Source organism: Pelophylax lessonae (assembly GCF_965119305.1).
Source record: "Pelophylax lessonae genome assembly, chromosome: 9".
Lineage (NCBI taxonomy): Eukaryota > Metazoa > Chordata > Amphibia > Anura > Ranidae > Pelophylax > Pelophylax lessonae.
The window spans coordinates 3445736-3473403 of NC_138776.1; the positions used below are offsets into that span (position 1 = coordinate 3445736).

The 27668-nt window shown below is 45.2% G+C and overlaps 1 protein-coding gene across 1 annotated transcript in view; it reads right to left on the bottom strand.

The window, feature by feature from the left end:
* PTPN6 (protein tyrosine phosphatase non-receptor type 6) overlaps positions 1–27668 on the bottom strand; it is a 165785-nt gene that overhangs the window by 26495 nt on the left and 111622 nt on the right. The window contains exons 5-6 of the mRNA XM_082267377.1: positions 12956–13069; positions 2017–2130 (exon numbers count right to left, since the gene is read on the bottom strand). Of these exons, the coding sequence (XP_082123503.1) occupies positions 2017–2130; positions 12956–13069 (228 nt within the window). The remainder of the gene's footprint in view (positions 1–2016; positions 2131–12955; positions 13070–27668) is intronic.

Below are 27668 nucleotides of genomic sequence, written 5' to 3' on the forward strand. Positions count from 1 at the left end.
AAAATAAAACAAAAAAAAAAAAAAAAAAACAAAACCAAAGTGCTTAGTCCTTTTTTTGATTTGCAATAAAGAGTATGAAAAAAAATTAAACAAAAGAAAACAAAAACAAAACAAAAAAAAAAAAAAAAAAACAAAACCAAAGTGCTTAGTCCTTTTTTTGATTTGCAATAAAGAGTATGAAAAAAAATTAAACAAAAGAAAACAAAAAGAAAACAAAAAAACAAAACTAAAGTGCTTGGTCCTTTTTTAATTTGCAATAAAGAGTATGAAAAAAAGAATTAAACAAAAGATAACAAAAATAAAACAAAAAAACAAAACCAAAGTGCTTAGTCCTTTTTTTCATTTGCAATAAAGAGTATGAAAAAAAATTAAACAAAAGAAAACAAAAAGAAAACAAAAAAACAAAACTAAAGTGCTTGGTCCTTTTTTAATTTGCAATAAAGAGTATGAAAAAAAGAATTAAACAAAAGAAAACAAAAATAAAACAAAAAAACAAAACCAAAGTGCTTGGTCCTTTTTTGATTTGCAATAAAGAGTATGAAAAAAAAAAGCCAAAAAAAGTAAAAAAACAAAAAAAAAAACAAAAAACTGCTGAGTCTTTTTTTATTATTTGCAATAACAAGTAGGAAAATAAAAATAAAATAAAAAACAAAAAAAAAAACAAAGTGCTGAGTCCTTTTTTTTGATTTGCAATAAAGAGTTTGAAAAAAACAAAACAAAACAAAACCAAAGTGCTTGGTCCTTTTTTGATTTGCAATAAAGAGTATGAAAAAAAAATTAAACAAAAGAAAACAAAAATAAAACAAACAAAAAAAAAAAAAACAAAACCAAAGTGCTTAGTCCTTTTTTTGATTTGCAATAAAGAGTGTGAAAAAAAAAATTAAACAAAAGATAACAAAAATAAAACAAAACTAAAGTGCTTAGTCCTTTTTTGATTTGCAATAAAGAGTATGAAAAAAAATTAAACAAAAGAAAACAAAAAGAAAACAAAAAAACAAAACTAAAGTGCTTGGTCCTTTTTTGATTTGCAATAAAGAGTATGAAAAAAAAGCCAAAAAAGTAAAAAAACAAAAAAAAACTACTGAGTCTTTATTTATTATTTGCAATAAAAAGTAGGAAAATAAAAATAAAATAAAAAACAAAAAAAAAAAAAAACAAAGTGCTGAGTCCTTTTTTTTGATTTGCAATAAAGAGTATGAAAAAAAATTAAACAAAAGAAAACAAAAATAAAACAAAAAAAAAAAAACAAAACCAAAGTGCTGAGTCCTTTTTTGATTTGCAATAAAGAGTATGAAAAAAAGCCAAAAAAAGTAAAAAAACAAAACAAAAAAAAAACTGCTGAGTCTTTTTTTTATTATTTGCAATAAAAAGTAGGAAAATAAAAATAAAATAAAAAACAAAAAAAAAAAAACAAAGTGCTGAGTCCTTTTTTTTGATTTGCAATAAAGAGTATGAAAAAAAAAAGCCAAAAAAAGTAAAAAAACAAAAAAAAAAAAAACTGCTGAGTCTTTTTTTATTATTTGCAATAAAAAGTAGGAAAATAAAAATAAAAAAAAAACAAAAAAAAAAAAAGTGCTTGGTCCTTTTTTGATTTGCAAGAAAGAGTATGAAAAAAAAATGTAACAAAAGAAAGCAAAACAAAAAAAAAAAAAAAAACAACAATAAAAAAAGTGCAGAGTCCTTTTTTTTTTATTTGCAATAAAGAGTATGAAAAGATGAATAAGGGTGCGCTAACCAAAATAATATGCAGCTGCACTAGAAAAGGTGAAATTAACAGTGAAAAAATGAAATAGTTATTAGAAATAATAAAGAGTATGAAAAAAAAAAAACCCCAAAGTGCTGAGTCCTTTTTTTGATTTGCAATAAAGAGTATAAAAAAACAAACAAACAATAAAAAAAACAAAACAAAAAACAAAACAAAAAACAAAGTGCTGAGTTCTGCAGCAAAGAATAACCAATCACAATCCTGTTTACTGGTCTGGCAAGTACGGCACAGCCCGCGTGTGTGAGACTTACATCAAACTCCTCCCAGAATCCTGCCTTGGCCGCCTCCTCTTTTTCGGACTTTTTGTCTAATTGTTTCATGCGGCTCTCTATGTCGGCGGCATTGACTCTCGTAGAATAGTACGGCTGTGTGAGAAACAAAGAGAGGGGTGAGACGGATTCACAAAGACCACTAAGGAGTCAACAAAATGGGGGATATTTACTAAAACTGGAGAGTGCAAAATCTGGCGCAGCTCAGCATAGAAACCAATCAGCTTCCAGTTTTCTTCTTTTGTCAAAGCTTAACTACTTTCTGACCGCCCTATAGCAGTTTTACAGCTACAGGGCGGCTGCTTTGCGCAGGATCATCCTGCACATCCGCATAGGGGGCACCAACGCGCGCCGCCGCCGGCACGCTCCCGCTGTGATTATACACCGAGTGGCGGGTACGGCGGACTTGATGTTCACCGAAACCGGCCAATCATCCTGCAGAGAGGCAGAAAGAAGGCAGACTGTGGTTCTGACAGGAGGGAAGGCATTGATCCTGTGTCTCTGCACAGGGCCGCTGATAGGGGGGACCACCAGCCCTCTTGTAGGGGGCCCCGAGCACACAGGGGGGCCCACACAGAGAAGGACAACAAATACAGAAATCTTCCTCCAGTACCTGAATCTGATCTGTCCCTCTCCCTGCTATCAGCTTTTATCTGCTGAGAAAAAGACAGTCATCCCTCACTAATCCCCCTCCCTGTGTGGGCCCCCTCCCCTCACTAATCCCCCTCCCTTGTGGGCCCCCCTCCCAGCACTTATCTCTGCTCAGGAGTTTATTTGTAACTTTGTTTCTCTCTCTCTGTCTCTCTGATCTCTGAGCTCCAACTGCCCAGCCTGTATATTTTTCTCATCTCATCTTCTTTTTTATTTAACAGGTTTTTTTTTAGACTTAGCAGGAATTAAGCGAGTTATGTTATATTTGTGTCTGATAATAGTGATTTTGTTGTAATTTTAGCTAAATATATCTTTAATATTTTACTTGGGGGGGCCCTGCCAGGTAGTCTGTACGGGGCCCCACGATTTCTAACAGCAGCCCTGTCTCTGCAACATGGATCCATGTCTTCCCCAAGTAAAAGCACCTCCCCCACAGTAAAAAAAACACTGGCTAGGCACACAGTTAACCCTTTAATTGCCCCTGATGTTAACCCCTTCCTAGCCAGTGTCATTAGTACAGTGACAGTGCATATTTTTAGCACTGATTATTGTAATAATGTCACTGGTCCCCCCAAAAGTATCAGTTAACTATTTTAAGACCGGAAGGATTTTCCCCCTTAATGACCAGGCCATATTTTGTGATTCAGCACTGCGTTACTTTACCCAAGTTATTTGGGTACAGCGACGCTGCACCCAAATAAAATTGATGTCCTTTTTTTCCCCCACAAATAGAGATTTCTTTTGGTGGTATTTGATCACCTGTGTTACTTTTATTTTTTGCGCTATAAACAAAAAAAGAGCGACAATTCTGAAAAAAATAATAATATTTTTCACTTTCTTCTATATAACGTTCCCCAAAAAAATGTAAAAATCAAAATTTTTTTAAATTTTAGGCCAATTTGTTTTCTGCTACATATTTTTGGTAAAAAAAAAAAAAACAAAATCGCAAAAAGCGTGTTTTGATTGGTTTGCGCAAAAGTTATCGCATCTACAAACTACGGGAAAGATTTGTCATTTTTATTGTATTTTTTTTTTACTAGTAATGGCGGCGATCAGCGATTTTTAGCGGGACTGCGACATTGCGGCGGACAGATCGGACCCCTAACTGACATTTTTGACACTTTTGGGGGGACCGGTGACATTACTACAGTAATCAGTGCTAAAAATATGCACTATCTCTGTACTAATGACACTGGCAGGGAAGGGGTTAACAGTATAGGTGATCAAGGGGTTAAATGTGACCCTAGGGGAGTGATTCTAACTGTGTGGGGTGTGGCTTGTGAAATGATCATAGAGACATGTGTTCCTATATAGAAGGCACACTATGATCATTCCAGGGAGAAGAACGGTCAGCTGTGATTACAACATCCGACCGTCCTTCTCTCTCAGCGGGCAGCGATCGCGGGTGTCAGGTAGCAATCGGAGTTGCCTTCCCCACTGACGAGCGGTAGCGCGCCCCCTAGCCTCCTGCGCGTGACCGACGTATAGTTATGGCGGTTCGCGCAGGAGCAGCTGCCTGCCGCAATATAACTGCGGTGGGCGGTCATAAAGCGGTTAAAGTCAGTTTTTCCACCACAATATCGCAGTCTCGCTATAAGTCGCTGATCACCGCCATTACTAGTAAAAAAAAAAAAAAATTCTATAAATATATCCCATAGTTTGTAGATGTAGAGTGGTCTCTGCTGTGGAAGCAGTGGTCTCTCTGCAGTGGAAGCAGTGGTCTCTCTGTGCTGTGGAAGCAGCAGTCTCTCTGTGCTGTGGAAGCAGTGGTCTCTGTGCTGTGGAAGCAGTGATCTCTCTGCTGTGGGAGCAGTGGTCTCTCTGCTGTGGAAGCAGTGGTCTCTCTGCTGTAGGAGCAGTGGTCTCTCTACTGTGGGAACAGTGGTCTCTGTGCAGTGGAAGCAGTGGTCTGTCTGCTGTGGGAGCAGTGGTCTCTCTGCTGTGGAAGCTGTGGTCTCTCAGCTGTGGAAGCAGTGGTCTCTCTGCAGTGGAAGCAGCGGTCTCTCTGCAGTGGAAGCAGTGATCTCTGTGCTGTGGAAGCAGTGGTCTCTATGCTGTGCAATCAGTGGTCTCTGTGCAGTGGAAGCAGTGGTCTCTGTGCAGTGGAAGCAGTGGTCTCTCTGCAGTGGAAGCAGCGGGCTCTCTGCAGTGGAAGCAGTGGTCTCTGTGCTGTGGAAGCAGTGGTCTCTATGCTGTGGAATCAGTGGTCTCTGTGCAGTGGAAGCAGTGGTCTCTGTGCAGTGGAAGCAGTGGTCTCTGTGCTGTGGAAGCAGTGGTCTCTATGCTGTGGAATCAGTGGTCTCTGTGCAGTGGAAGCAGTGGTCTCTGTGCTGTGGAAGCAGTGGTCTCTATGCTGTGGAATCAGTGGTCTCTGTGCAGTGGAAGCAGTGGTCTCTGTGCTGTGGAAGCTGTGGTCTCTCAGCTGTGGAAGCAGTGGTCTCTCTGCAGTGGAAGCAGTGGTCTCTCTGCAGTGGAAGCAGTGGTCTCTGTGCTGTGGAATGGAAGCAGTGGTCTCTCTACTGTGGAAGCAGTGGTCTCTCTACTGTGGAAGCAGTGGTCTATCTGTGCTGTGGAAGCAGTGGTCTCTCTGCTGTGTACATCATTTACTTCAATAGCCACTAGATGGCATGACCGCCCCCTGGAGGTGTGATCGCTCCTTGATTGGCTAGCGGGGATGTCAATCATCAATGTCTGCTGGCCACCCGCAATCATCCCCAGGAGAGGCAGAACGGCGGTCTATGTAAACAAGGCAGATCGCCGTTCTGCACGGGGACAAGATAGAGATCTTATGCAGGAACACGGATCTCTATTGTCCCCAATCAGTGCAACCCCCCCACTTAGCAAACCCTTCCTAGGCACACATTTAAACCCTTTGATCCTTCCCTGCCAGTGTCATTAGTACAGTGACAGTGCGTTTTTTTTTAGCACTGATCCCTGTATTAGTGTCACTGGTCCCAAAAAAAAGTGTCAGTTAGATTTCGGATTCGTCCGCCGCAATGTCGCAGTCGCGCTAAAAATCTATGAACGCCGCCATTACTAGTAAAAAAAAATAAAAATAAAAATTCCATAAAAACATCGGATCGTTTGTAGACGCGATAACTTTTGCACAAACCAATCAAAATACGCTTATTGGGATTTTTGTTTACTAAAAATATGTAGCAGAAAACAAATTGGCCTAAAATGATGAAAAACATTTTTTATTGGATGTTTTATATCAGAAAGTAAAATATATTGTTTTTTTTTTTTTTTTTTTTTTCAAAAGTGTCGCTTTTTAATTGTTTATAGCAAAAAAAAAAATAAAAAAATCGCAGAGGTGATCAAATAACGCTAAAAGAAAGTGCTATTTGTGGGAAAAAAGGACGTCAATTTTATTTGAGTGAAGCGTCGCACGACCACGCAGCTGTCAGATAAAGCAACGCAGTGCTGAATCGCAAAAAATGGCCTGGTCGTTAACCACTTAAGGACCAGGCCTATTTCTGACACATGTTATTTACAAGTTAAAATCAGTATTTTGTGCTAGAAAATTACTTAAAACCCTCAAAAAAAAAAAAAAATTAATATTATATATATATATATATATACAAACCAGATTCCAAAAAAGTTGGGACACTGTACAAATTGTGAATAAAAACAGAATGCAATGATGTTGAAGTTTCAAATTTCAATATTTTATTCAGAATACAACATAGATGACATCAAATGTTTAAACTGAGAAAATGTATGATTTTAAGGGAAAAATAAATAGATTTTAAATTTCTTGGCATGAACACATCTCAAAAAAGTTGGGACAAGGCCATGTTTAGCACTGTGTGACCTCCCCTCTTCTTTTTATAACAGTCTGCAAACGTCTGGGGACTGAGGAGAAGTTGCTGAAGTTTAGGAATAGGAATGTTGTCCCATTCTTGTCTAATTCAGGCTTCTAGTTGCTCAACTGTCTTAGGTCTTCCTTGTCACATCTTCCTCTTTATGATGCGCCAAATGTTTTCTATGGGTGAAAGATCTGGACTGCAGGCTGGCCATTTCAGTACCCGGATCCTTCTTCTACGCAGCCATGATGCTGTAATTGATGCAGTATGTGGTCTGGCATTGTCATGTTGGAAAATGCAAGGTCTTCCCTGAAAGAGACGACGTCTGGATGGGAGCATATGTTGTTCTAGAACTTGGATAAACCTTTCAGCATTGATGGTGCCTTTCCAGATGTGTGAGCTGCCCATGCCACACGCACTCATGCAACCCCATGCCATCAGAGATGCCGGCTTCTGAACTGAGCGCTGATAACAACTTGGGTTGTCCTTGTCCTCTTTAGTCCGGATGACATGGCGTCCCAGTTTTCCAAAAAGAACTTAAAATTTTGATTCGTCTGACCACAGAACAGTTTTCCACTTTGCCACGGACCATTGTAAATGAGCCTTGGCCCAGAGAAAACGCCTGCGCTTCTGGATCATGTTTAGATTTGGCTTCTTTTTTGGCCTATAGAGTTTTAGCCGGCAACGGTGAATGGTACGGTGGATTGTGTTCACCGACAATGTTTTCTGGAAGTATTCCTGAGCCCATGTTGTGATTTCCATTACAGTAGCATTCCTGTATGTGATGCAGTGCCGTCTAAGGGCCCGAAGATCACCGCCATCCAGTATGGTTTTCCAGCCTTGACCCTTACACACAGAGATTGTTCCAGATTCTCGGAATCTTTGGATGATATTATGCACTGTAGATGATGAGAACTTCAAACTTTTTGCAATTTTTCTCTGAGAAACTCCTTTCTGATATTGCTCCACTATTTTTCGCCGCAGCATTGGGGGAATTGGTGATCCTCGGCCCATCCTGACTTCTGAGAGACACGGCCACTCTGAGAGACACGCCCACCCAGAGAGACACGCCCACCCAGAGGCACACCCACCCTGAGAGACTCTTTTTATACCCAATCATGTTGCTAATTGACCTAATAAGTTGCAAATTGGTCCTCCAGCTGTTCCTTATATGTACATTTAACTTTTCCGGCCTCTTATTGCTACCTGTCCCAACTTTTTTGGAATGTGGAGCTCTCATGAAATCCAAAATGAGCCAATATTTGCCATGACATTTCAAAATGTCTCAATTTCAATATTTGATATGTTATCTATATTATTTAAATATGGGGGTGTGTGGCGCGCTTCAGAAGTGGAGAAAAAATAAATAAACTATTGATTGTGATTGAAATATATGTGTAGTGTCAAAAAATGTGCTGTTGTTACACTATTCCTTATCCTTGTGATTGTGGATATAATAAACTTCAATCAAACCGAAATTTGAATAATTCAATATAAATCTATAAAGTGTTAAGCCAGGTATTCCAAACTATAAAGTGCTGGGTGCTTTCAATCTTCAATAAATACATATCATATCAACAAAATCTTTAAACTCATTAAATTAATAAAGTGCAGTATTCAGTGAATGTCCGTTTTTTCTTTCCACCACAGAAAAAATCAAAATCCAACTGTGTATCTTCAACTTAAATCACAAAGTGCTTCCGTGCAAGAAAAAGGGGTGCTGTGACTTGTTCCTCCACCAGGTGTCACCTCTAGGTGTTCTAAACTCTCACCTTAATGGAGTATATGAATCGCCTGTATATATATATTTGTCCCCCGGTTGGGTGGTCAAAGGCTTGGATGTCCTGTCTCAAGGGTCCTATTCGTGGTCCCGGGATACCTCTCAGGGTCCGTATCGGGGTGCTTTTGTCCTAAGTGGTCCTTAACTCCTAGCACGACCTCGGGGCTCTTCTCCGGTAGGAAAGTTGCCAACTGAAGAGCCTCTATTCAATTTTTTACATAGGTGGTCCCTATTCCTCAAATGTCCATAAAGAGTACCTGTCACTGCCTATTACTGTCACATTCCCCCCGATCCCTCCATAAAGAGTACCTGTCACTCCTATTACTGTCACATTCCCCCCGATCCCTCCATAAAGAGTACCTGTCACTCCTATTACTGTCACATTCCCCCCGATCCCTCCATAAAGAGTACCTGTCACTGCCTATTACTGTCACATTCCCCCCGATCCCTCCATAAAGAGTACCTGTCACTCCTATTACTGTCACATTCCCCCCGATCCCTCCATAAAGAGTACCTGTCACTCCTATTACTGTCACATTCCCCCCGATCCCTCCATAAAGAGTACCTGTCACTCCTATTACTGTCACATTCCCCCTGATCCCTCCATAAAGTGTACCTGTCACTGCCTATTACTGTCACATTCCCCCCGATCCCTCCATAAAGAGTACCTGTCACTCCTATTACTGTCACATTCCCCCCGATCCCTCCATAAAGAGTACCTGTCACTGCCTATTACTGTCACATTCCCCCCGATCCCTCCATAACTGGTAACTGTTAACATTTTTTAAAGCGTCACCTATAGAAGTGCCATAGTTTGTCGCAATTCCACAAGTGTGCGCAATTTTAAATCATAACGTATTAGGTATCTATTTACTCGGCGTGACATCATCTTTTACAATATACAAAAAATTGGGCTAACTTTACTGTTTCTTTTTTTTAAATGCAGTAAAATGCATTTTTTTTCCCAAAAAAATACGTTTGAAAGACCATTGCGCAAATACAGCGTAACAAAAACTATTGCAACGATCGTCATTTTATTCTCCAGAGTCTTTGCTAAAAAAAAAAAATATATATATACAAACCCAATTCCAAAAAAGTTGTGACACTGTACAAATTGTGAGTAAAAAAGGAATGGACTAATTTACAAATCTCATAAACGTATATTTTATTGACAATATAATATAGATAATTAGGTGTGTGTGGGTGGTTCCTGCGCTATCAGAGGTGATTTAGGTCCCTTCCTACTGCTGCACCACGATACTGGTACCAGAAACCAGTTGATAGAAAATTTAAATATGGGGTCTCCGATGTAGTAACCCGGAAGCAACGTCACGACATCATGACGTCACTTCCGGTTTACTCGGCTGCTCACGGCGCCGAATTGAAAAAAACTGTCATTATTCAAAAATGACGATTTTGGCATTTTAAACACATTGAAGTGCAGTGGAGGGGTTTGGTGTCTTTTAGACCCCCCATCCCTCCATAAAGAGTACCTGTCACTGCCTATTACTGTCACATTCCCCCCGATCCCTCCATAAAGAGTACCTGTCACTGCTATTACTGTCACATTCCCCCCGTGACAGATACTCTTTATGGAGGGATCGGGGGGAAGGTGACAGTAATAGAAGTGACAGGTACTCTTTATGGAGGGATCGGGGGGGAATGTGACAGTAATAGGAGTGACAGGTACTCTTTATGGAGGGATCGGGGGGATGTGACAGTAATAGGAGTGACAGATACTCTTTATGGAGGGATCGGGGGGAATGTGACAGTAATAGGAGTGACAGGTACTCTTTATGGAGGGATCGGGGGGAATGTGACAGTAATAGGCAGTGACAGGTACTCTTTATGGAGGGATCGGGGGGGGGAATGTGACAGTAATAGGAGTGACAGGTACTCTTTATGGAGGGATCGGGAGGAATGTGACAGTAATAGGCAGTGACAGGTACTCTTTATGGAGGGATCGGGGGGAATGTGACAGTAATAGGAGTGACAGGTACTCTTTATGGAGGGATCGGGGGGAATGTGACAGTAATAGGAGTGACAGGTACTCTTTATGGAGGGATCAGGGGGAATGTGACAGTAATAGGAGTGACAGGTACTCTTTATGGAGAGATCGGGGGGGGGGGAATGTGACAGTAATAGGCAGTGACAGGTACTCTTTATGGAGGGATTGGGGGGAATGTGACAGTAATAGGCAGTGACAGGTATTCTTTATGGAGGGATCGGGGGGAATGTGACAGTAATAGGAGTGACAGGTACTCTTTATGGAGGGATCGGGGAGGAATGTGACAGTAATAGGAGTGACAGGTACTCTTTATGGAGGGATCGGGGGGAATGTGACAGTAATAGGCAGTGACAGGTACTCTTTATGGAGGGATCGGGGGGAATGTGACAGTAATAGGCAGTGACAGGTACTCTTTATGGAGGGATCGGGGAGGAATGTGACAGTAATAGGAGTGACAGGTACTCTTTATGGAGGGATCGGGGGGAATGTGACAGTAATAGGCAGTGACAGGTACTCTTTATGGAGGGATCGGGGGGAATGTGACAGTAATAGGCAGTGACAGGTACTCTTTATGGAGGGATCGGGGGAGAATGTGACAGTAATAGGGGTGACAGGTACTCTTTATGGAGGGATCGGGGGGAGTGTGACAGTAATAGGAGTGACAGGTACTCTTTATGGAGGGATCGGGAGGAATGTGACAGTAATAGGAGTGACAGGTACTCTTTATGGAGGGATCGGGGGAGAATGTGACAGTAATAGGCAGTGACAGGTACTCTTTATGGAGGGATCGGGGGGAATGTGACAGTAATAGGCAGTGACAGGTACTCTTTATGGAGGGATTGGGGGGAATGTGACAGTAATAGGCAGTGACAGGTACTCTTTATGGAGGGATGGGGGGTCTAAAAGACACCAAACCCCTCCACTGCACTTCAATGTGTTTAAAATGCCAAAATCGGCATTTTTGAATAATGACAGTTTTTTTCAATTCGGCGCCGTGAGCAGCCGAGTAAACCGGAAGTGACGTCATGATGTCGTGACGTTGCTTCCGGGTTACTACATCGGAGACCCGATGGAAGCCGTATCTGGCTTTGTTCGGGACTCCAACCAGCTGGTGCATGTGTTGGCTCGTTGCTCGGGTCTCCTGGTGGAATGGGAGACCCGGGAAGAGAGGCATGAGGCGGCGGAGGGACGGGGGGATGTCCCCTCCCACTCGCTGGGATATGTCGGGAATGTCCGAGCGGCTGCTGAGTCCCATCGGCTGTTATCTCCTGAAAGCCGACCGCCGACTCTAATAAACGGTACCGGGGTGATGTCAGCAGCTGCATATCATCCCACTACAAACCCTTCCCTGAGCCGACGTACAGGGACAGGGACAGAGAAAGGGACAGGTACAGAGACAAGTACAGGGACAGGGACAGGGACAGAGAAAGGGACAGGTACAGGGACAGGTACAGAGACAAGTACAGGGACAGGTACAGGGACAGGGAAAGAGACAGGGACAGGGACAGGTATAGGGAAAGGGACAGGTATAGGGAAAAGGACAGGTATAGGGAAAGGGACAGGTACAGGGACAGGTATAGGGAAAGGGACAAGTACAGAGAAAGGGACAGGTATAGGGAAAGGGACAGGTATAGGGAAAGGGACCGGTACAGGGACAGAGACAGGTACAGGTATAGGGAAAGGGACAGGTACAGGGACAGGTGTATGGAAAGGTACAGGGAAAGAGACAGGGACAGGTATAGGGAAAGGGACAGGTACAGGGAAAGAGACAGGGACAGGTATAGGGAAAGGGACAGGTACAGGGAGAGGTATAGGGACAGGTATAGGGAAATGGACAGGGACAGGTATAGGGAAAGGGACAGGTACAGGGAAAGGGACAGGGACAAGTACAGGGACAGGTACAGGGACCGAGAAAGGTACAGGGACATGTATAGGGAAAGGGACGGGTACAGGGACAGGTATAGGGAAAGGGACAGGTACAGGAACAGGTACAGGCACAGGGACAGGTATAGGGAAAGGGACAGGCACAGGGACAGGGACAGGTATAGGGAAAGGGACAGGTATAGGGAAAGGGACAGGCACAGGGACAGGGACAGGTATAGGGAAAGGGACAGGTACAGGTATAGGGAAAGGGACAGGGACAGGTATAGGGAAAGGGACAGGTACAGGTATAGGGAAAGGGACAGGTACAGGGACAGGTACAGGCAAAGGGACAGTTATAGAGAAAGGGACAGGCACAGGGACAGGTACAGGTACGTCAGTTTGCGGGAAGTGGTTAAGGGGGTAAAACCTTCCAGGCCAGAAGTGGTTACCATGGGTTCCTATAGAACACGTTCACATCAATGGATTTTTGTGCCTCTGCGTTTTTGGAAAGGGTCAAGGGCTTTTTTAAACGCAAAACGGTGCTTTTTTTTTGTTTTTTTGGTTCAATAGACTTCAATAGAGAAGCTGCAGAAAAGCATGTCGTGCGTTTTTACTGTGATTTTAAATCTGCTCAACAAATTTTCCTCCCAAAAAAAGCATTAAAAAAACGCAAATTGCAGTAAAAAGCACCGCAATAATCACTACAGAACTGCTCAACAGCAGCATGCATAGGTGTGAGTGGAGCCTTAGCTGGGGGTGTGATGGACCACCCATGAGGAGTCAGATCTTCCCCGGTACGCATTGTCCACTCACCTTCTTGAGGTAGACGCGGGCCCCCGATACCTCTTCTATGTGCCTCTTTTTGTACCCCTCAATCAAGTCTGTGAGCGTGTCAAATTTTGTATCTCCCAAAGTATATCTCTCACCCTGTGAAGGAAAAAAAAAATACAAGGACATCATTATTGGACAACGGAGGGGGAGGGGCTGTAGAGGGGTTGTCACAAGACTCTCTGCAGGTCATCTAACCCACAAGCATTTCCTGTCTATTAGTGGCCTCTTTGGACCAATGGGATCTAAGTGGTTGAAGTAGAAGACGCGGTAATATGTGGCCGGTTCTGATTGTAAAGATTAGCGTTCCACTTGTTACATTGTTTGCTGACAAATTATTCCCTAATTCAGTCTCCGCCTTTTACCCTTCAGGTCTCAGGCAACCCTTCCTATAGCCAATTCATTGGAGGTCAGTGGGAAGAATGTCCCTTACATTGGTGGTCAGTGAGAAGAATGCTCCTTACATTGGTGGTCAGTAGGAAGAATGTCCCTTACATTGGTGGTCAGTGGGAAGAATGTTCCTTACATTGGTGGTCAGTGGGAAGAATGTCTCTTACATTGGTGATCAGTGGGAAGAATGCTCCTTACATTGGTGGTCAGTGAGAAGAATGTCCCTTACATTGGTGGTCAGTGGGAAGAATGTCTCTTACATTGGTGATCAGTGGGAAGAATGTTCCTTACATTGGTGATCAGTGAGAAGAATGTCCCTTACATTGGTGGTCAGTGGGAAGAATGTCCCTTACATTGGTGGTCAGTGGGAAGAATGTCCCTTACATTGGAGGTCAGTGGGAAGAATGTTCCTTACATTGGTGATCAGTGAGAAGAGTGTCCCTTACATTGGTGGTCAGTGGGAAGAATGTCCCTTACATTGGTGGTCAGTGGGAAGAATGTCCCTTACATTGGTGATCAGTGAGAAGAGTGTCCCTTACATTGGTGGTCAGTGGGAAGAATGTCCCTTACATTGGTGGTCAGTGGGAAGAATGCCCCTTACATTGGTGGTCAGTGGGAAGAAGGAGGAGGACACACCCAAAGAGCTCTCTCAGAGAACCAGCCCTTTTCAAGCCTGGGCCTTGCTTGCTAGCTTGGCCCAGGAACAATGCCTGATCCTGGGGGAGGCCCTGGGAGGGACCCCCCCTGATGACACGGGGCCTAGTGAGGAGGAGGTGGAGGACCTGTCTGTGGGTCCAGGCCCCGGTGAGAATGCGGATGTCTTCAGCCAGAAGGTTATCAATCGTTTTAGGGCGATTGGAAGAGCTGAAGAAAAGCTTAAAGTTTTGAAGGCTGAACATAAATCCTTCAGAGCCAAATACTGCCAGGCCTGGAGTAAAAATCGCACAGCCATGAAGCCTGAGCTACAGGAATTGGAAGATAAGGTAAAGAAACAATCTTTATTACTGGAAAAGTTGAAAGATAGAAGCGGAGTGTTTAAAGAAAAATTTGATAATGAGAGGAGATTTGCCAGCCAAGCATCAGCATCTGTGGATCAGCAGCCTCAGTTAATGGATGACCAGGCTCCATCTGCCTCTGCACCTCTCCCCCCATGCCAGAACTGGGAATCGCCAGCGGCAACCAGCCAGGGGGTTGAGAGTGGGCATGGATCCCTGACATTTATCCAGGAGATGGAGTCCCCCCTGAGAGCAGATAAGTTTGCATTCACTGATGATCCATCAGAAATCCCTGTGGATGGGCAGAGGAGATACAAACCAGCAAAGCCAGTAATGGTGGAGAAATCCCAGTATACCATGCTGCCATCCAACATGTCTGCCCCACCTGCTGTAGTGGATGGTGTCCCAGGTGAGAAGGAGCTTTGCCTACAGCTACCTATTGGAGATTCTGCTGTGAACACAACCAGTACAGACATGCAGGGAAAATCCCTGACCGTGAAATCCCCGGACCATCAGGTGAATGTGGATGGACCTGCATCTGACACCCCAGACATGGATTTTGCTGGTCTGGCTGAGACCAGTAGTCCCTCTGAAAGCAAAATGGCTGCCAGCTCCAAGGAGTCTGTTTCACTTTCACCAGAGCTTCCCAGTGTTTCAGGGCTGATTGCTGGTGGGGGAGGGGATCAGCATGCTGCTGTTTTTGGAATGGAAGCAGCCATGGAAGTTACCTGCAGTGTTTTACCTGCTGCTGTGCTAGAACAGAATTCCATTTCCACAGCTGAAAACCCCGTCCCAGTGGAAGAGAAGATGACAGCTGAAACTCTTACCAGTGCAGCACCAACTATGGATTCTGCTGTGAAGACAACAAATATCCCAGCAAGTATTAAAAATGACAATAATCATAAAGCAATGAATGTGGTGGGTGGTGGTGAAGGGGATAATATTGCTGGGAAAAATAGAAATGACATTTCTCCCCCTGCTCAGCAGAGGAAAGATTTATCGATTGTGCAGATCAATCCCGGATCTGTACAATCGTTATCTGTTATGTCTGTGTCGGATGTTTCAAAACAAACTGATGGATTTTCTGCTGGGAGGAATGTTGGAAGCTATGCTTCAGCTTTGGGGAGTCGCACCAGGGTGGGTGGTGGGGATTTGGTTAGTAATCGCAATTCAAGGAGGTTTGTTGGGGGGTTGGTTAGTGGGTATAGGAGGAGGAATGTGGTTCAGTTGCGGTGGGAGGGCGATGGAACGCCGCCAGTAAGGGGGAGAGTGGCCGAGTTGGTCTTGGAAATGGGGTTTAAAGCCTGTGACATTTTTGCTTTGATTTGCCCGGTGGGAAGTTATGAATTTGATTTGTCGTTTGTGAAACCTGAGAGTTTGGATCTCTTTTGGGAGAGATTTAGGAGGTGCAAGGGCCTTCAGCAGTGGAGTGGTTTGGTGCCAAAGGTGATTTCAAGACAGCCTCTGATAAAGTCGGTGACCATCTTGGTGCGTAACGAATCCATACCAGAGGCTGATTTATTAGTATGGCTACGCCGATATGGCGAGGTCCTCACTCCACTGCGGAAGGTCCTTGATGAGCATGGGATATGGACAGGGGCCTGGACAGTGTCACTAAAATTGGGGGTGCTGGGCGATGTAGTTCAGCACCTTCCCTGCTCAGCCTTTCTGGGTAGGGATAGGCTGACCATTTTCTACCAAGGTCAGCCTAAGGTATGTAATAAATGTGGTGATAAAGGCCACTTTGCATCGTCCTGCACCCACAAGAAGTGCTCACTGTGCCAGGATTTAGGCCATTTGGCCAGAGAATGCACCCAGATTCGGTGCAATTTGTGCCAGCAGCTGGGTCATCCATATAGCCAGTGCCCAGAGGCACTGCATAACTTGCCAGGATTGGAGACTGAGCTGCAGAGGCTTGATAAAGAAGATGAAGCAGCTGAAGTTAGAGAGGAAATTGTTGTTGCCCCTCCTGTGTCTGTTGTGTCAGATTTTGTTTCCCCTAGTGATGTGGTCCCTGTGTCTGTCCCTCCTGTTGTTCCTACATCTACTGTGCGTAGATCCTCCAGACTAGTGGAAGCTGCTGGGGGGGCGGGTATAGTGGATCTTCCCCCTCGGCCTACTCCACCTCCAGTCCCTGTCTCTCGACACCGCAAACGCGGCCAAGAGGGTGCAGGGGTGCTGGATGGTGGTGGGGTCGATGGGGTTGAGGGAGGGGTGTCCATGTCCCATGTCTCACCCTCTGTTGTGGAGGATTCGGATGATGAGGGGTGGGAGAGGACAAAGAGGAAGAAAAAGAAGAAGAGGAAGACCAGTAAGGCGGTCATTTCTTCCTTACAGTTAGAGCCAGGAGGGGTTCCTCTTGGCAACACATTTTCGGTTTTATCAGGGGAGGAGTTAGTATCCGATTTATCTACTTCTTTATCATCTATGGATGAGGGGGAGTCACATAGTGTAAAGAGAGCTGTTTCGGGTGATGAGAGTGTGGTGGAGGTTAAGAAACGACTACCCCAATCATCCTGATGGCAGTGCCCGCTCTGATAAAGGTGGCGACCATTAATGTCGCCAGCGTGAAATCTGCAAGAGCTCGTGATATTGCCTTATTTTTGCTCAGTGAGTTTGATGCTGAGATTTTATTTTTGCAAGAGACCTGGCTCAATACTTTGGCCGATGTCCATCTAGCAAAAAGGGAGTGGAGATGCGGTCCCTCCTTTTGGTCTCTTGCGGCTGAGCCTTGCAGCGGAGTTGCGGTTCTTTTTAAAACCGATATGGTAACGTGCCGGCGGATAATTGAGGTAGAAATGGGGAGATGCATGGTCTTAGACGTCTCTGTTAGGGGGCAGGACCTGCGCCTCATCAATATCTATGGACCGCAGTCAAAATGGGACAGGAAATGCCTCTTCACAAAGATCAAGCCCTTCCTTTTTACATCCCAGCAGGTTGTCTTTGGAGGTGACTTTAACACCATAATTAGGCCTGAAGACAGGAGGGTCTCCATAGACAGGCTGGGTTATGATAGCGTTTTTCTTAGAGATATGGTTAGACAAGCAGGCCTGGTAGATGTGCACATTAAGCACTGCCCTGGCAGCACAGGATTCACATTTCAGAGAGGGAATAGTCAGAGTAGGATAGATAGGTTTTTTTTAAAGGAGAACTCTGCTTTCTCGGCTCCTGAGTTGAGGGCGGTGGAGTTCTCTGACCACTGTATGCTGTCTGTGACTCTGAATGCCTCGGACACTCCACCCAGGGGAAGGGGTACCTGGAAACTGAATTCGGCTCTCCTGGAAGATGTAGAGGTAAGACAATCCTTTGAGGATTTTTTTCAGGCACAGGTTTCTATTCTGGACTTTTGCAGCAGTAAGTCAGAGTGGTGGGAGCTTGTGAAACAAAGGGCGATTGGACTTTTCAAGGCCATAAGTAAGAAGAAGCAGCTTGGTATGTATATTGCCTACCAGCATTTGCGGAGGAAGCTTGATCGTCTTGTCTCGTATGGAGGAGATCCAGGGGAGATCTCGGAGGTAAAGCTTCTTCTTAGGAAGTGTCAATACGACCGGCATGCCTCCTTGGTTCTGGAGAGAGATTACGGGAAATATCACTCGCCTGATCCTTACCAGAACTGTAAGCAAGGCATAGCAGTTAAGACGGTCATAGGTCTGAGGGATAGTACAGGTTCCCTGGTTAAGTCCAGATCAGGGATCCTGGAGATCTTCAGGTCATATTACGCAGACCTTCTGGGAAGAAAGGACCTTAGTCGGGACAGGATGGAAAGCTTTCTGGATTCTACTCCAGGATTGGGAAATGATACATTGCCTTTGATGGATTTGACAGAACCAATTTCAGCGGATGAGGTAGTTCGTGCTATAGAGAAGCTGGCTACCAAAAAATCGCCTGGGCCAGATGGGTTGACAGCTGAATTTTACAAGTGTTTTAAGTCCATTCTGGCTCCCTTTTTAGCGGAGGTTTATAACAGCTGTTTAGAAGAGGGTTCTCTCCCTCCCTCCATGAGGCAATCCGCTGTGATTCTTCTGTCAAAAGGTAAAGACCCCTCAATAATTGAGAACTGGCGCCCCATCAGTCTTCTCAATGTTGATAGAAAGATCTTGGCGAAGATTCTTTTTTGGCGCTTGTCGTCAGTAGCAGGCGATTTGTTGTCCAATCATCAGCACTGCTCGGTCCAGGGCAGAAGTACTTTTTCAGCAATTTTAGCTGTCCGGGAGGCTTTGGAGCGATGCAGGGCTGCTGGATGGAGAAAGTACTTGCTGGCATTGGATCAGGCGAAGGCTTTTGATCGAGTCAATCATGAGTACCTGTATTTGCTACTTGGTAGATACGGCCTGCAGGGGAGGTTTATTGATTGGCTGAAAACATTATATAAAGGGGCTGAGAGCTTCCCACTTGTTAATGGTTGGGTTGGACGGCCTTTTGAGGTTGGCTCTGGTGTGCGCCAGGGGTGTCCTTTGAGCCCCCTGCTATATGTATTCGCAATCGACCCCTTCATAAGAAGGTTAGAGAGTGGATCGTTGTGTGGGGTGCCTTTGGGCATTGCTGGTGTGCCACCTTTGAAGGTCGTGGCCTATGCTGATGATGTGTCTGTTATTATCTCTGGGATGGAGGAGGCGCAGGAGGTGGTCTCTGTGATAGAGCAGTACACAGAGGCTTCTGGCTCTAAAATCAATCATGAAAAGAGTGAAGTTTTCTGGATGGGTGAGGAGGGTGAAAGCTTCGAACTTCCGGATGCCTTCCCAGAGCCCCAGCAGGAAATTAAAGTGTTGGGCATCAAATTTGGTCCTGGTGACTATGGTCATCGAAATTGGGAAAGCAGGTTGTTGAATGCCAATGCCAAGGTGGCAAGCTGGAAGAAATGGAAACTTTCCTTGAGGGAAAGGGTTGACTTGATTAAAACTTACCTGATCCCAATCTTTTTATATGTCAGCTTTGTCTGTATCTTGCCGGAATCTCTCTATGCAAGGGTGTACAGCTGCTTTTTCCAACTGTTATGGGGAAATAGGCTGAACCTGATCAAACGCAATGTAACTTACCTGTCCAGGCGGGAGGGTGGTCTAGGAATGGTCAACCCTATAGTTTTCTTTTCTCTGCTCTTTTTAAAGTATAATCTTGGTAATATGTTAGCAGAGACCCCGCCGGGATGGGTGGGTATTTTTCAATCTTGGTTTAGGCCTTTTCTGCGATGCTGGGAAGATGGCGGGCCAGTGAAAAGTCTGAGAGTCCGACATGGCAAGCTTCCGGCTTATGTTGCCCCGTGTCTGAAAATACTTAGGCAGTGGCAGGTGACAGTGGGGGATATCAAGTCCCTCCCCAGAAAGCTTCTGGAGAAGAGGATTTTGGGCTCTGCTTTCAGTGTGTCACTGACCTTAAGGGATTGCCCAGGCCCCGTAATGAGGGAGGGGTTGCGTTTAATTAACTTAGGAAGAATCCCTTTGAAGTTTAGGGATCAAGCCTGGCTCGCTTTCCATGGAAGGCTCTATGTGAGAGGGAACCTGAAGCATCGCCCTGTGGATGATCGGGATTGTCCTAGAGCGGAGTGTGTTGGTAAAGTGGAATCTATGGACCACTTTTTGCTCCAGTGTCCCTTTAACATAGAGGTGTATAAAAGGGTGGGGAGGGCTCTAGGCCTCCCCTTTCTCTATCGCATGAGTTATGCGGAGTGGGTGTACGGGGCATTCCCGACTCGCTGGGATTTTGATTTGGATACACTTTTTCTAGTTAGTATAGTTGTCCGTTACTTCACGTGGAATGCACGGTGCCAGATTACCCTGCGGAAGAAAGTCCTCCCTGTTGAGGTGGTGGTGTACGATATTCTGGGTGAGGTTGGGAAGATTCGGGGTCTTGAGAGGGGCAGGGAGCCTCGAGCGGTCTGGATAAGGGCGTGGAGGAATATCAGACCTGCTTTTGGTGAACTGTCCATCTCTGGGTGAGGAGCTCTTTTCCTATGCTATTTCTTTCACGCCCTTAGCTTTTGTTGGTTAATATCTTCTTTTTGAAGAAGGGCTGCATGCATAATGGGGGTGGTTTTGTTTCTTGACCTCGCAGGTTGGATGTCTGGTGTGGTGGTGTGAGTCCTACTAAGATTATTTTCTCCGGTAATGACAGTTTCATGATGTGAGTTTTGTTTTTGCTGTAAAGCCATTCTTTATTTGAGAGCAGAACTTGCTATGTATTTTTTTCCATTTTCATGTAAATATGTATATATTTATTTATGTATATTGATTTTATGATTATTGATTGCAAGACTTTTAATAAACAAAAATTGGGAAGAAGGAGGAGGACACACCCAAAGAGCTCTCTGTGAGAACCAGCCCTTTTCAAGCCTGGGCCTTGCCTGCTAGCTTGGCCCAGGAACAATGCCTGATCCTGGGGGAGGCCCTGGGAGGGATCCCCCTGATGACACGGGGCCTAGTGAGGAGGAGGTGGAGGACCTGTCTGTGGGTCCAGGCCCTGGTGAGAATGCGGATGTCTTCAGCCAGAAGATTATCAATCGTTTTAGGGCGATTGGGAGAGCGGAAGAAAAACTTAAAGTTTTGAAGGCTGAACACAAATCCTTCAAAACCAAGTATTTCCAAGCCTGGAGTAAAAATCGTACAGCCATGAAGCCTGAGTTACAGGAATTGGAAGAAAAGGTAAAGGAACAATCTTTATTATTGGAAAGGCTGAAAGACAGAAGTGGAGCATTTAAAGAAAAGTTTGACAATGAGAGGCGATTTACCAGCCAGACATCAGCAAGTTCTGTGGATCAGCAGCCTCCGTTAATGGATGACCAGGCTCCATCTGCCTCTGCACCTCTCCCCCCATATCAGGACTGGGAATCGCCAGCGGCAACCAGCCAGGGGGTTGAGAGTGGACATGGATCCCTGACATTCATCCAGGAGATGGAGTCACCCCTGAAAGCAGACAAGTTTGTCTTTTCTGATGATCCATCAGAAATCCCTGAAGATGGGCAGAGGAGATACAGGCCAGCAAAGCCAGTACTGGTGGAGAAATCCCAGTACACCATGCTGCCTTCCAGCATGTCTGCCCCACCTGCTGTAGTGGATGGTGTCCCAGGTGAGAAGGAACTGCATATTGCAGTTATTGCTGAGGAGAAATCCGGTGTAGACATGCAGGGTAAATCCCTGACAGAATCACCAGATTGTGAAAGAAAGGTGGATGGACCTGCATCTAACACCCCAGGCATAGATTTTTCTGCTCCTGCTGAGACCAGTAGTCCCTCTACAAGCAAAATGGCTGCAAACTCCAAAGAGTTTGCTTCAGCTGAGTTTCCCAGTGTTCCAGGGCTGATTGACCAGCTGATTGCTGGTGGGGGAGGGGATCAACATGGTGCTGCGAGTGGAATGGAGGTAGCAATGGAAATATCCTGCAATGCTTTACCTGCTGCTATGTTAAAACAGGATTCTGTTTCTACAACTGAAAACCCTGTCCTAGTGGAAGAGAAGATGACCGCTGAAACTCTTACCAGTGCAGCAGCAACTATGGATTCTGCTGTGAAGACAACAGCAATAATAAATATCCCAGCAAGTATAAAAAATGACATTAATGTTAAAGCAATGAATGTGGTGGGTGGTGGTGAAGGGGTTAGTAATGCTGGGAAAAATAAAAATGACATTTCTCCTCCTGCTCAGCAGAGGAAAGATTCGATTGCACAGATCAATCCCGAATCTGTGCAATCGTTATCTGCTAAGTGTGTGTCAGATAATTTAAAAAAAACTGATGGATTTTCTGCTGGGAGGAATGTGGGAAGCTATGCTTCAGCTTTGGGGAGTCACACCAGGGTGGGTGGTGGGAATTCTGTTATTAGTCAAAATTCAGGGAGGTTTGGTGGGTATAGGAGGAGGAATGTGGTACAGTTGAGGTGGGTGGGGGATGGAACTCCACCAGTAAGGGGGAGGGTGGCTGAGTTGATTTTGGAAATGGGGTTTGAAGCCTGTGATATTTTTGCTTTAATTTGCCCGGTGGGGAGTTATGAATTTGATTTGTCGTTTGTAAAACCTGAAAGTTTGGATCTCTTCTGGGAGAGATTTAGGAGGTGCAAGGGCCTTCAGCAGTGGAGTGGTTTGGTGCCAAAGGTAATTTCAAGGCAGCCTCTGATAAAATCAGTGACCATTTTGGTGCGTAACGAATCCATACCAGAGGCTGATTTATTAGTATGGCTACGCCGATATGGCGAGGTCCTCACTCCACTGCGGAAGGTCCTTGATGAGCATGGGATATGGACAGGGGCCTGGACAGTGTCACTAAAATTTGGGGTGCTGGGCGATGTAGTTCAGCACCTTCCCTGCTCAGCCTTTCTGGGTAGGGATAGGCTGACCATTTTCTACCAAGGTCAGCCTAAGGTGTGTAAAGAATGTGGTGATAAAGGTCACTTTGCATCGTCCTGCACCCACAAGAAGTGCTCACTGTGCCAGGATTTAGGCCATTTGGCCAGAGAATGCACCCAGATTCGGTGCAATTTGTGCCAGCAGCTGGGTCATCCATATAGCCAGTGCCCAGAGGCACTGCATAACTTGCCAGGATTGGAGACTGAGCTGCAGAGGCTTGATAAAGAAGATGAAGCAGCTGAAGTTAGAGAGGAAATTGTTGTTGCCCCTCCTGTGTCTGTTGTGTCAGATTCTGTTTCCCCTAGTGAGGTGGTCCCTGAGTCTGTCCTTCCTGTGTCTGTTGTGTCAGATTTTGTTTCCCCTGGTGATGTGGTCCCTGAGTCTGTCCCTCCTGTGGTTGTTCCTACATCTACTGTGCGTAGATCCTCCAGACTAGCGGAAGCTGCTGGGGGGGGCGGGTATAGTGGATCTTCCCCCTCGGCCTACTCCACCTCCAGTCCCTGTCTCTCGACACCGCAAACGCGGCCAAGAGGGTGCAGGGGTGCTGGATGGTGGTGGGGTCGATGGGGTTGAGGGAGGGGTGTCCATGTCCCATGTCTCACCCTCTGTTGTGGAGGATTCGGATGATGAGGGGTGGGAGAGGACAAGGAGGAAGAAAAAGAAAAAGAGGAAAACCAGTAAAGCGGTCGTTTCCTCCTTACAGTTAGAGCCAGGAGGGGTTCCTCTTGGCAACACATTTTCGGTTTTATCAGGGGAGGAGTTGGTGTCGGATTTATCTATTTGTTTATCATCTATGGATGAGGGGGAGTCACATAGTGTAAAGAGAGCTGTTTCGGGTGATGAGAGTGTGGTGGAGGTTAAGAAACGACTACCCCAATCATCCTGATGGCAGTGCCCGCTCTGATAAAGGTGGCAACCATTAATGTCGCCAGCGTGAAATCTGCAAGAGCTCGTGATATTGCCTTATTTTTGCTCAGTGAGTTTGATGCTGAGATTTTATTTTTGCAAGAGACCTGGCTCAATACTTTGGCCGATGTCCATCTAGCAAAAAGGGAGTGGAGATGCGGTCCCTCCTTTTGGTCTCTTGCGGCTGAGCCTTGCAGCGGAGTTGCGGTTCTTTTTAAAACCGATATGGTAACGTGCCGGCGGGTAATTGAGGTAGAAATGGGGAGATGCATGGTCTTAGACGTCTCTGTTAGGGGGCAGGACCTGCGCCTGATCAATATCTATGGACCGCAGTCAAAATGGGACAGGAAATGCCTCTTCACAAAGATCAAGCCCTTCCTTTTTACATCCCAGCAGGTTGTCTTTGGAGGTGACTTTAACACCATAATTAGGCCTGAAGACAGGAGGGTCTCCATAGACAGGCTGGGTTATGATAGCGTTTTTCTTAGAGATATGGTTAGACAAGCAGGCCTGGTAGATGTGCACATTAAGCACTGCCCTGGCAGCACGGGATTCACGTTTCAGAGAGGGAATAGTCAGAGTAGGATAGACAGGTTTTTTTTAAAGGAGAACTCTGCTTTCTCGGCTCCTGAGTTGAGGGCGGTGGAGTTCTCTGACCACTGTATGCTGTCTGTGACTCTGAATGCCTTGGACACTCCACCCAGGGGAAGGGGTACCTGGAAACTGAATTCGGCTCTCCTGGAAGATGTAGAGGTAAGACAATCCTTTGAGGATTTTTTTCAGGCACAGGTTTCTATTCTGGACTTTTGCAGCAGTAAGTCAGAGTGGTGGGAGCTTGTGAAACAAAGGGCGATTGGACTTTTCAAGGCCATAAGTAAGAAGAAGCAGCTTGGTATGTATATTGCCTACCAGCATTTGCGGAGGAAGCTTGATCGTCTTGTCTCGTATGGAGGAGAGGAGATCCAGGGGAGATCTCGGAGGTAAAGCTTCTTCTTAGGAAGTGTCAATACGACCGGCATGCCTCCTTGGTTCTGGAGAGAGATTATGGGAAATATCACTCGCCTGATCCTTACCAGAACTGTAAGCAAGGCATAGCAGTTAAGATGGTCATAGTTCTGAGGGATAGTACGGGTTCCCTGGTGAAGTCCAGATCAGGGATCCTGGAGATCTTCAGGTCATATTACGCAGACCTTCTGGGAAGAAAGGACCTTAGTCGGGACAGGATGGAAAGCTTTCTGGATTCTACTCCAGGATTGGGAAATTATACATTGCCTTTGATGGATTTGACAGAACCAATTTCAGCGGATGAGGTAGTTCGTGCTATAGAGAAGCTGGCTACCAAAAAGTCGCCTGGGCCAGATGGGTTGACAGCTGAATTTTACAAGTGTTTTAAGTCCATTCTGGCTCCCTTTTTAGCGGAGGTTTATAACAGCTGTTTAGAAGAGGGTTCTCTCCCTCCATGAGGCAATCCGCTGTGATTCTTCTGTCAAAAGGTAAAGACCCCTCAATAATTGAGAACTGGCGCCCCATCAGTCTTCTCAATGTTGATAGAAAGATCTTGGCGAAGATTCTTTTTTGGCGCTTGTCGTCAGTAGCAGGCGATTTGTTGTCCAATCATCAGCACTGCTCGGTCCAGGGCAGAAGTACCTTTTCAGCAATTTTAGCTGTCCGGGAGGCTTTGGAGCGATGCAGGGCTGCTGGATGGAGAAAGTACTTGCTGGCATTGGATCAGGCGAAGGCTTTTGATCGAGTCAATCATGAGTACCTGTATTTGCTACTTGGTAGATACGGCCTGCAGGGGAGGTTTATTGATTGGCTGAAAACATTATATAAAGGGGCTGAGAGCTTCCCACTTGTTAATGGTTGGGTTGGACGGCCTTTTGAGGTTGGCTCTGGGGTGCGCCAGGGGTGTCCTTTGAGCCCCCTGCTATATGTATTCGCAATCGACCCCTTCATAAGAAGGTTAGAGAGTGGATCGTTGTGTGGGGTGCCTTTGGGCATTGCTGGTGTGCCGCCTTTGAAGGTCGTGGCCTATGCCGATGATGTGTCTGTTATTATCTCTGGGATGGAGGAGGCGCAGGAGGTGGTTTCTGTGATAGAGCAGTACACTGGGGCTTCTGGCTCTAAAATCAATCATGAAAAGAGTGAAGTTTTCTGGATGGGTGAGGAGGGTGAAAGCTTCGAACTTCCGGACGCCTTCCCAGAGCCCCAGCAGGAAATTAAAGTGTTGGGCATCAAATTTGGTCCTGGTGACTATGGTCATCGAAATTGGGAAAGCAGGTTGTAGAATGCCAATGCCAAGGTGGCAAGCTGGAAGAAATGTAAACTTTCCTTGAGGGAAAGGGTTGACTTGATTAAAACTTACCTGATCCCAATCTTTTTATATGTCAGCTTTGTCTGTATCTTGCCGGAATCTGTCTATGCAAGGGTGTACAGCTGCTTTTTCCAACTGTTATGGGGAAATAGGCTGAACCTGATCAAACGCAATGTAACTTACCTGTCCAGGCGGGAGGGTGGTCTAGGAATGGTCAACCCTATAGTTTTCTTTTCTCTGCTTTTTTTAAAGTATAATCTTGGTAATATGTTAGCAGAGACCCCGCCGGATGGGTGGGTATTTTTCAATCTTGGTTTAGGCCTTTTCTGCGATGCTGGGAAGATGGCGGGCCAGTGAAAAGTCTGAGAGTCCGACATGGCAAGCTTCCGGCTTATGTTGCCCTGTGTCTGAAAATACTTAGGCAGTGGCAGGTGACAGTGGGGGATATCAAGTCCCTCCCCAGAAAGCTTCTGGAGAAGAGGATTTTGGGCTCTGCTTTCAGTGTGTCGCTGACCTTAAGGGATTGCCCAGGCCCCGTAATGAGGGAGGGGTTGCGTTTAATTAACTTAGGAAGAATCCCTTTGAAGTTTAGGGATCAAGCCTGGCTCGCTTTCCATGGAAGGCTCTATGTGAGAGGGAACCTGAAGCATCGCCCTGTGGATGATCGGGATTGTCCTAGAGCGGAGTGTGTTGGTAAAGTTTAGTCTATGGACCACTTTTTGCTCCAGTGTCCCTTTAACATAGAGGTGTATAAAAGGGTGGGGAGGGCTCTAGGCATCCCCTTTCTCTATCGCATGAGTTATGCGGAGTGGGTGTACGGGGCATTCCCGACTCGCTGGGATTTTGATTTGGATACACTTTTTCTAGTTAGTATAGTTGTCCGTTACTTCACGTGGAATGCACGGTGCCAGATTACCCTGCGGAAGAAAGTCCTCCCTGTCGAGGTGGTGGTGTACGATATTCTGGGTGAGGTTGGGAAGATTCGGGGTCTTGAGAAGGGCAGGGAGCCTCGAGCGGTCTGGATAAGGGCGTGGAGGAATATCAGACCTGCTTTTGGTGAACTGTCCATCTCTGGGTGAGGAGCTCTTTTCCTATGCTATTTCTTTCACGCCCTTAGCTTTTGTTGGTTAATATCTTCTTTTTGAAGAAGGGCTGCATGCATAATGGGGGTGGTTTTGTTTCTTGACCTCGCAGGTTGGATGTCTGGTGTGGTGGTGTGAGTCTTACTAAGATTATTTTCTCCGGTAATGACATGATGTGAGTTTTGTTTTTGCTGTAAAGGCAGTCTTTATTTGAGAGCAGAATTTGCTATGTATTTTTTTCCCTTTTCATGTAAATATGTATATATTTATTTATGTATATTGATTTTATGATTATTGATTGCAAGACTTTTAATAAACAAAAATTGGGAAGAATGTCCCTTACATTGGAGGTTAGTGGGAAGAATGTCCCTTACATTGGTGGTCAGAATGGTCTTCTTGAAGTGGTGGTCACTGGCTCTGCCAAGTGGCTTTGACTATGGTGGCACCATCAGATGGGAGGTCAGTCAGCCACAGATGAAGGAACCCCTAGTAACCTCTGAAGAAACTCTGGTTGTGGACGATGGGAAAATGCTTTTGTTGTGGTTTGTCTTCTATGAATTTCATTTTCAAAAGTCACAATAAAAAAATTGATGATTAAAAAAAGTAAAATCCAGGCAGATTATAAAAACACAAAATAATGCAATGTTGTATTTTTTATTAAATGTATTATAAATGCAGTAA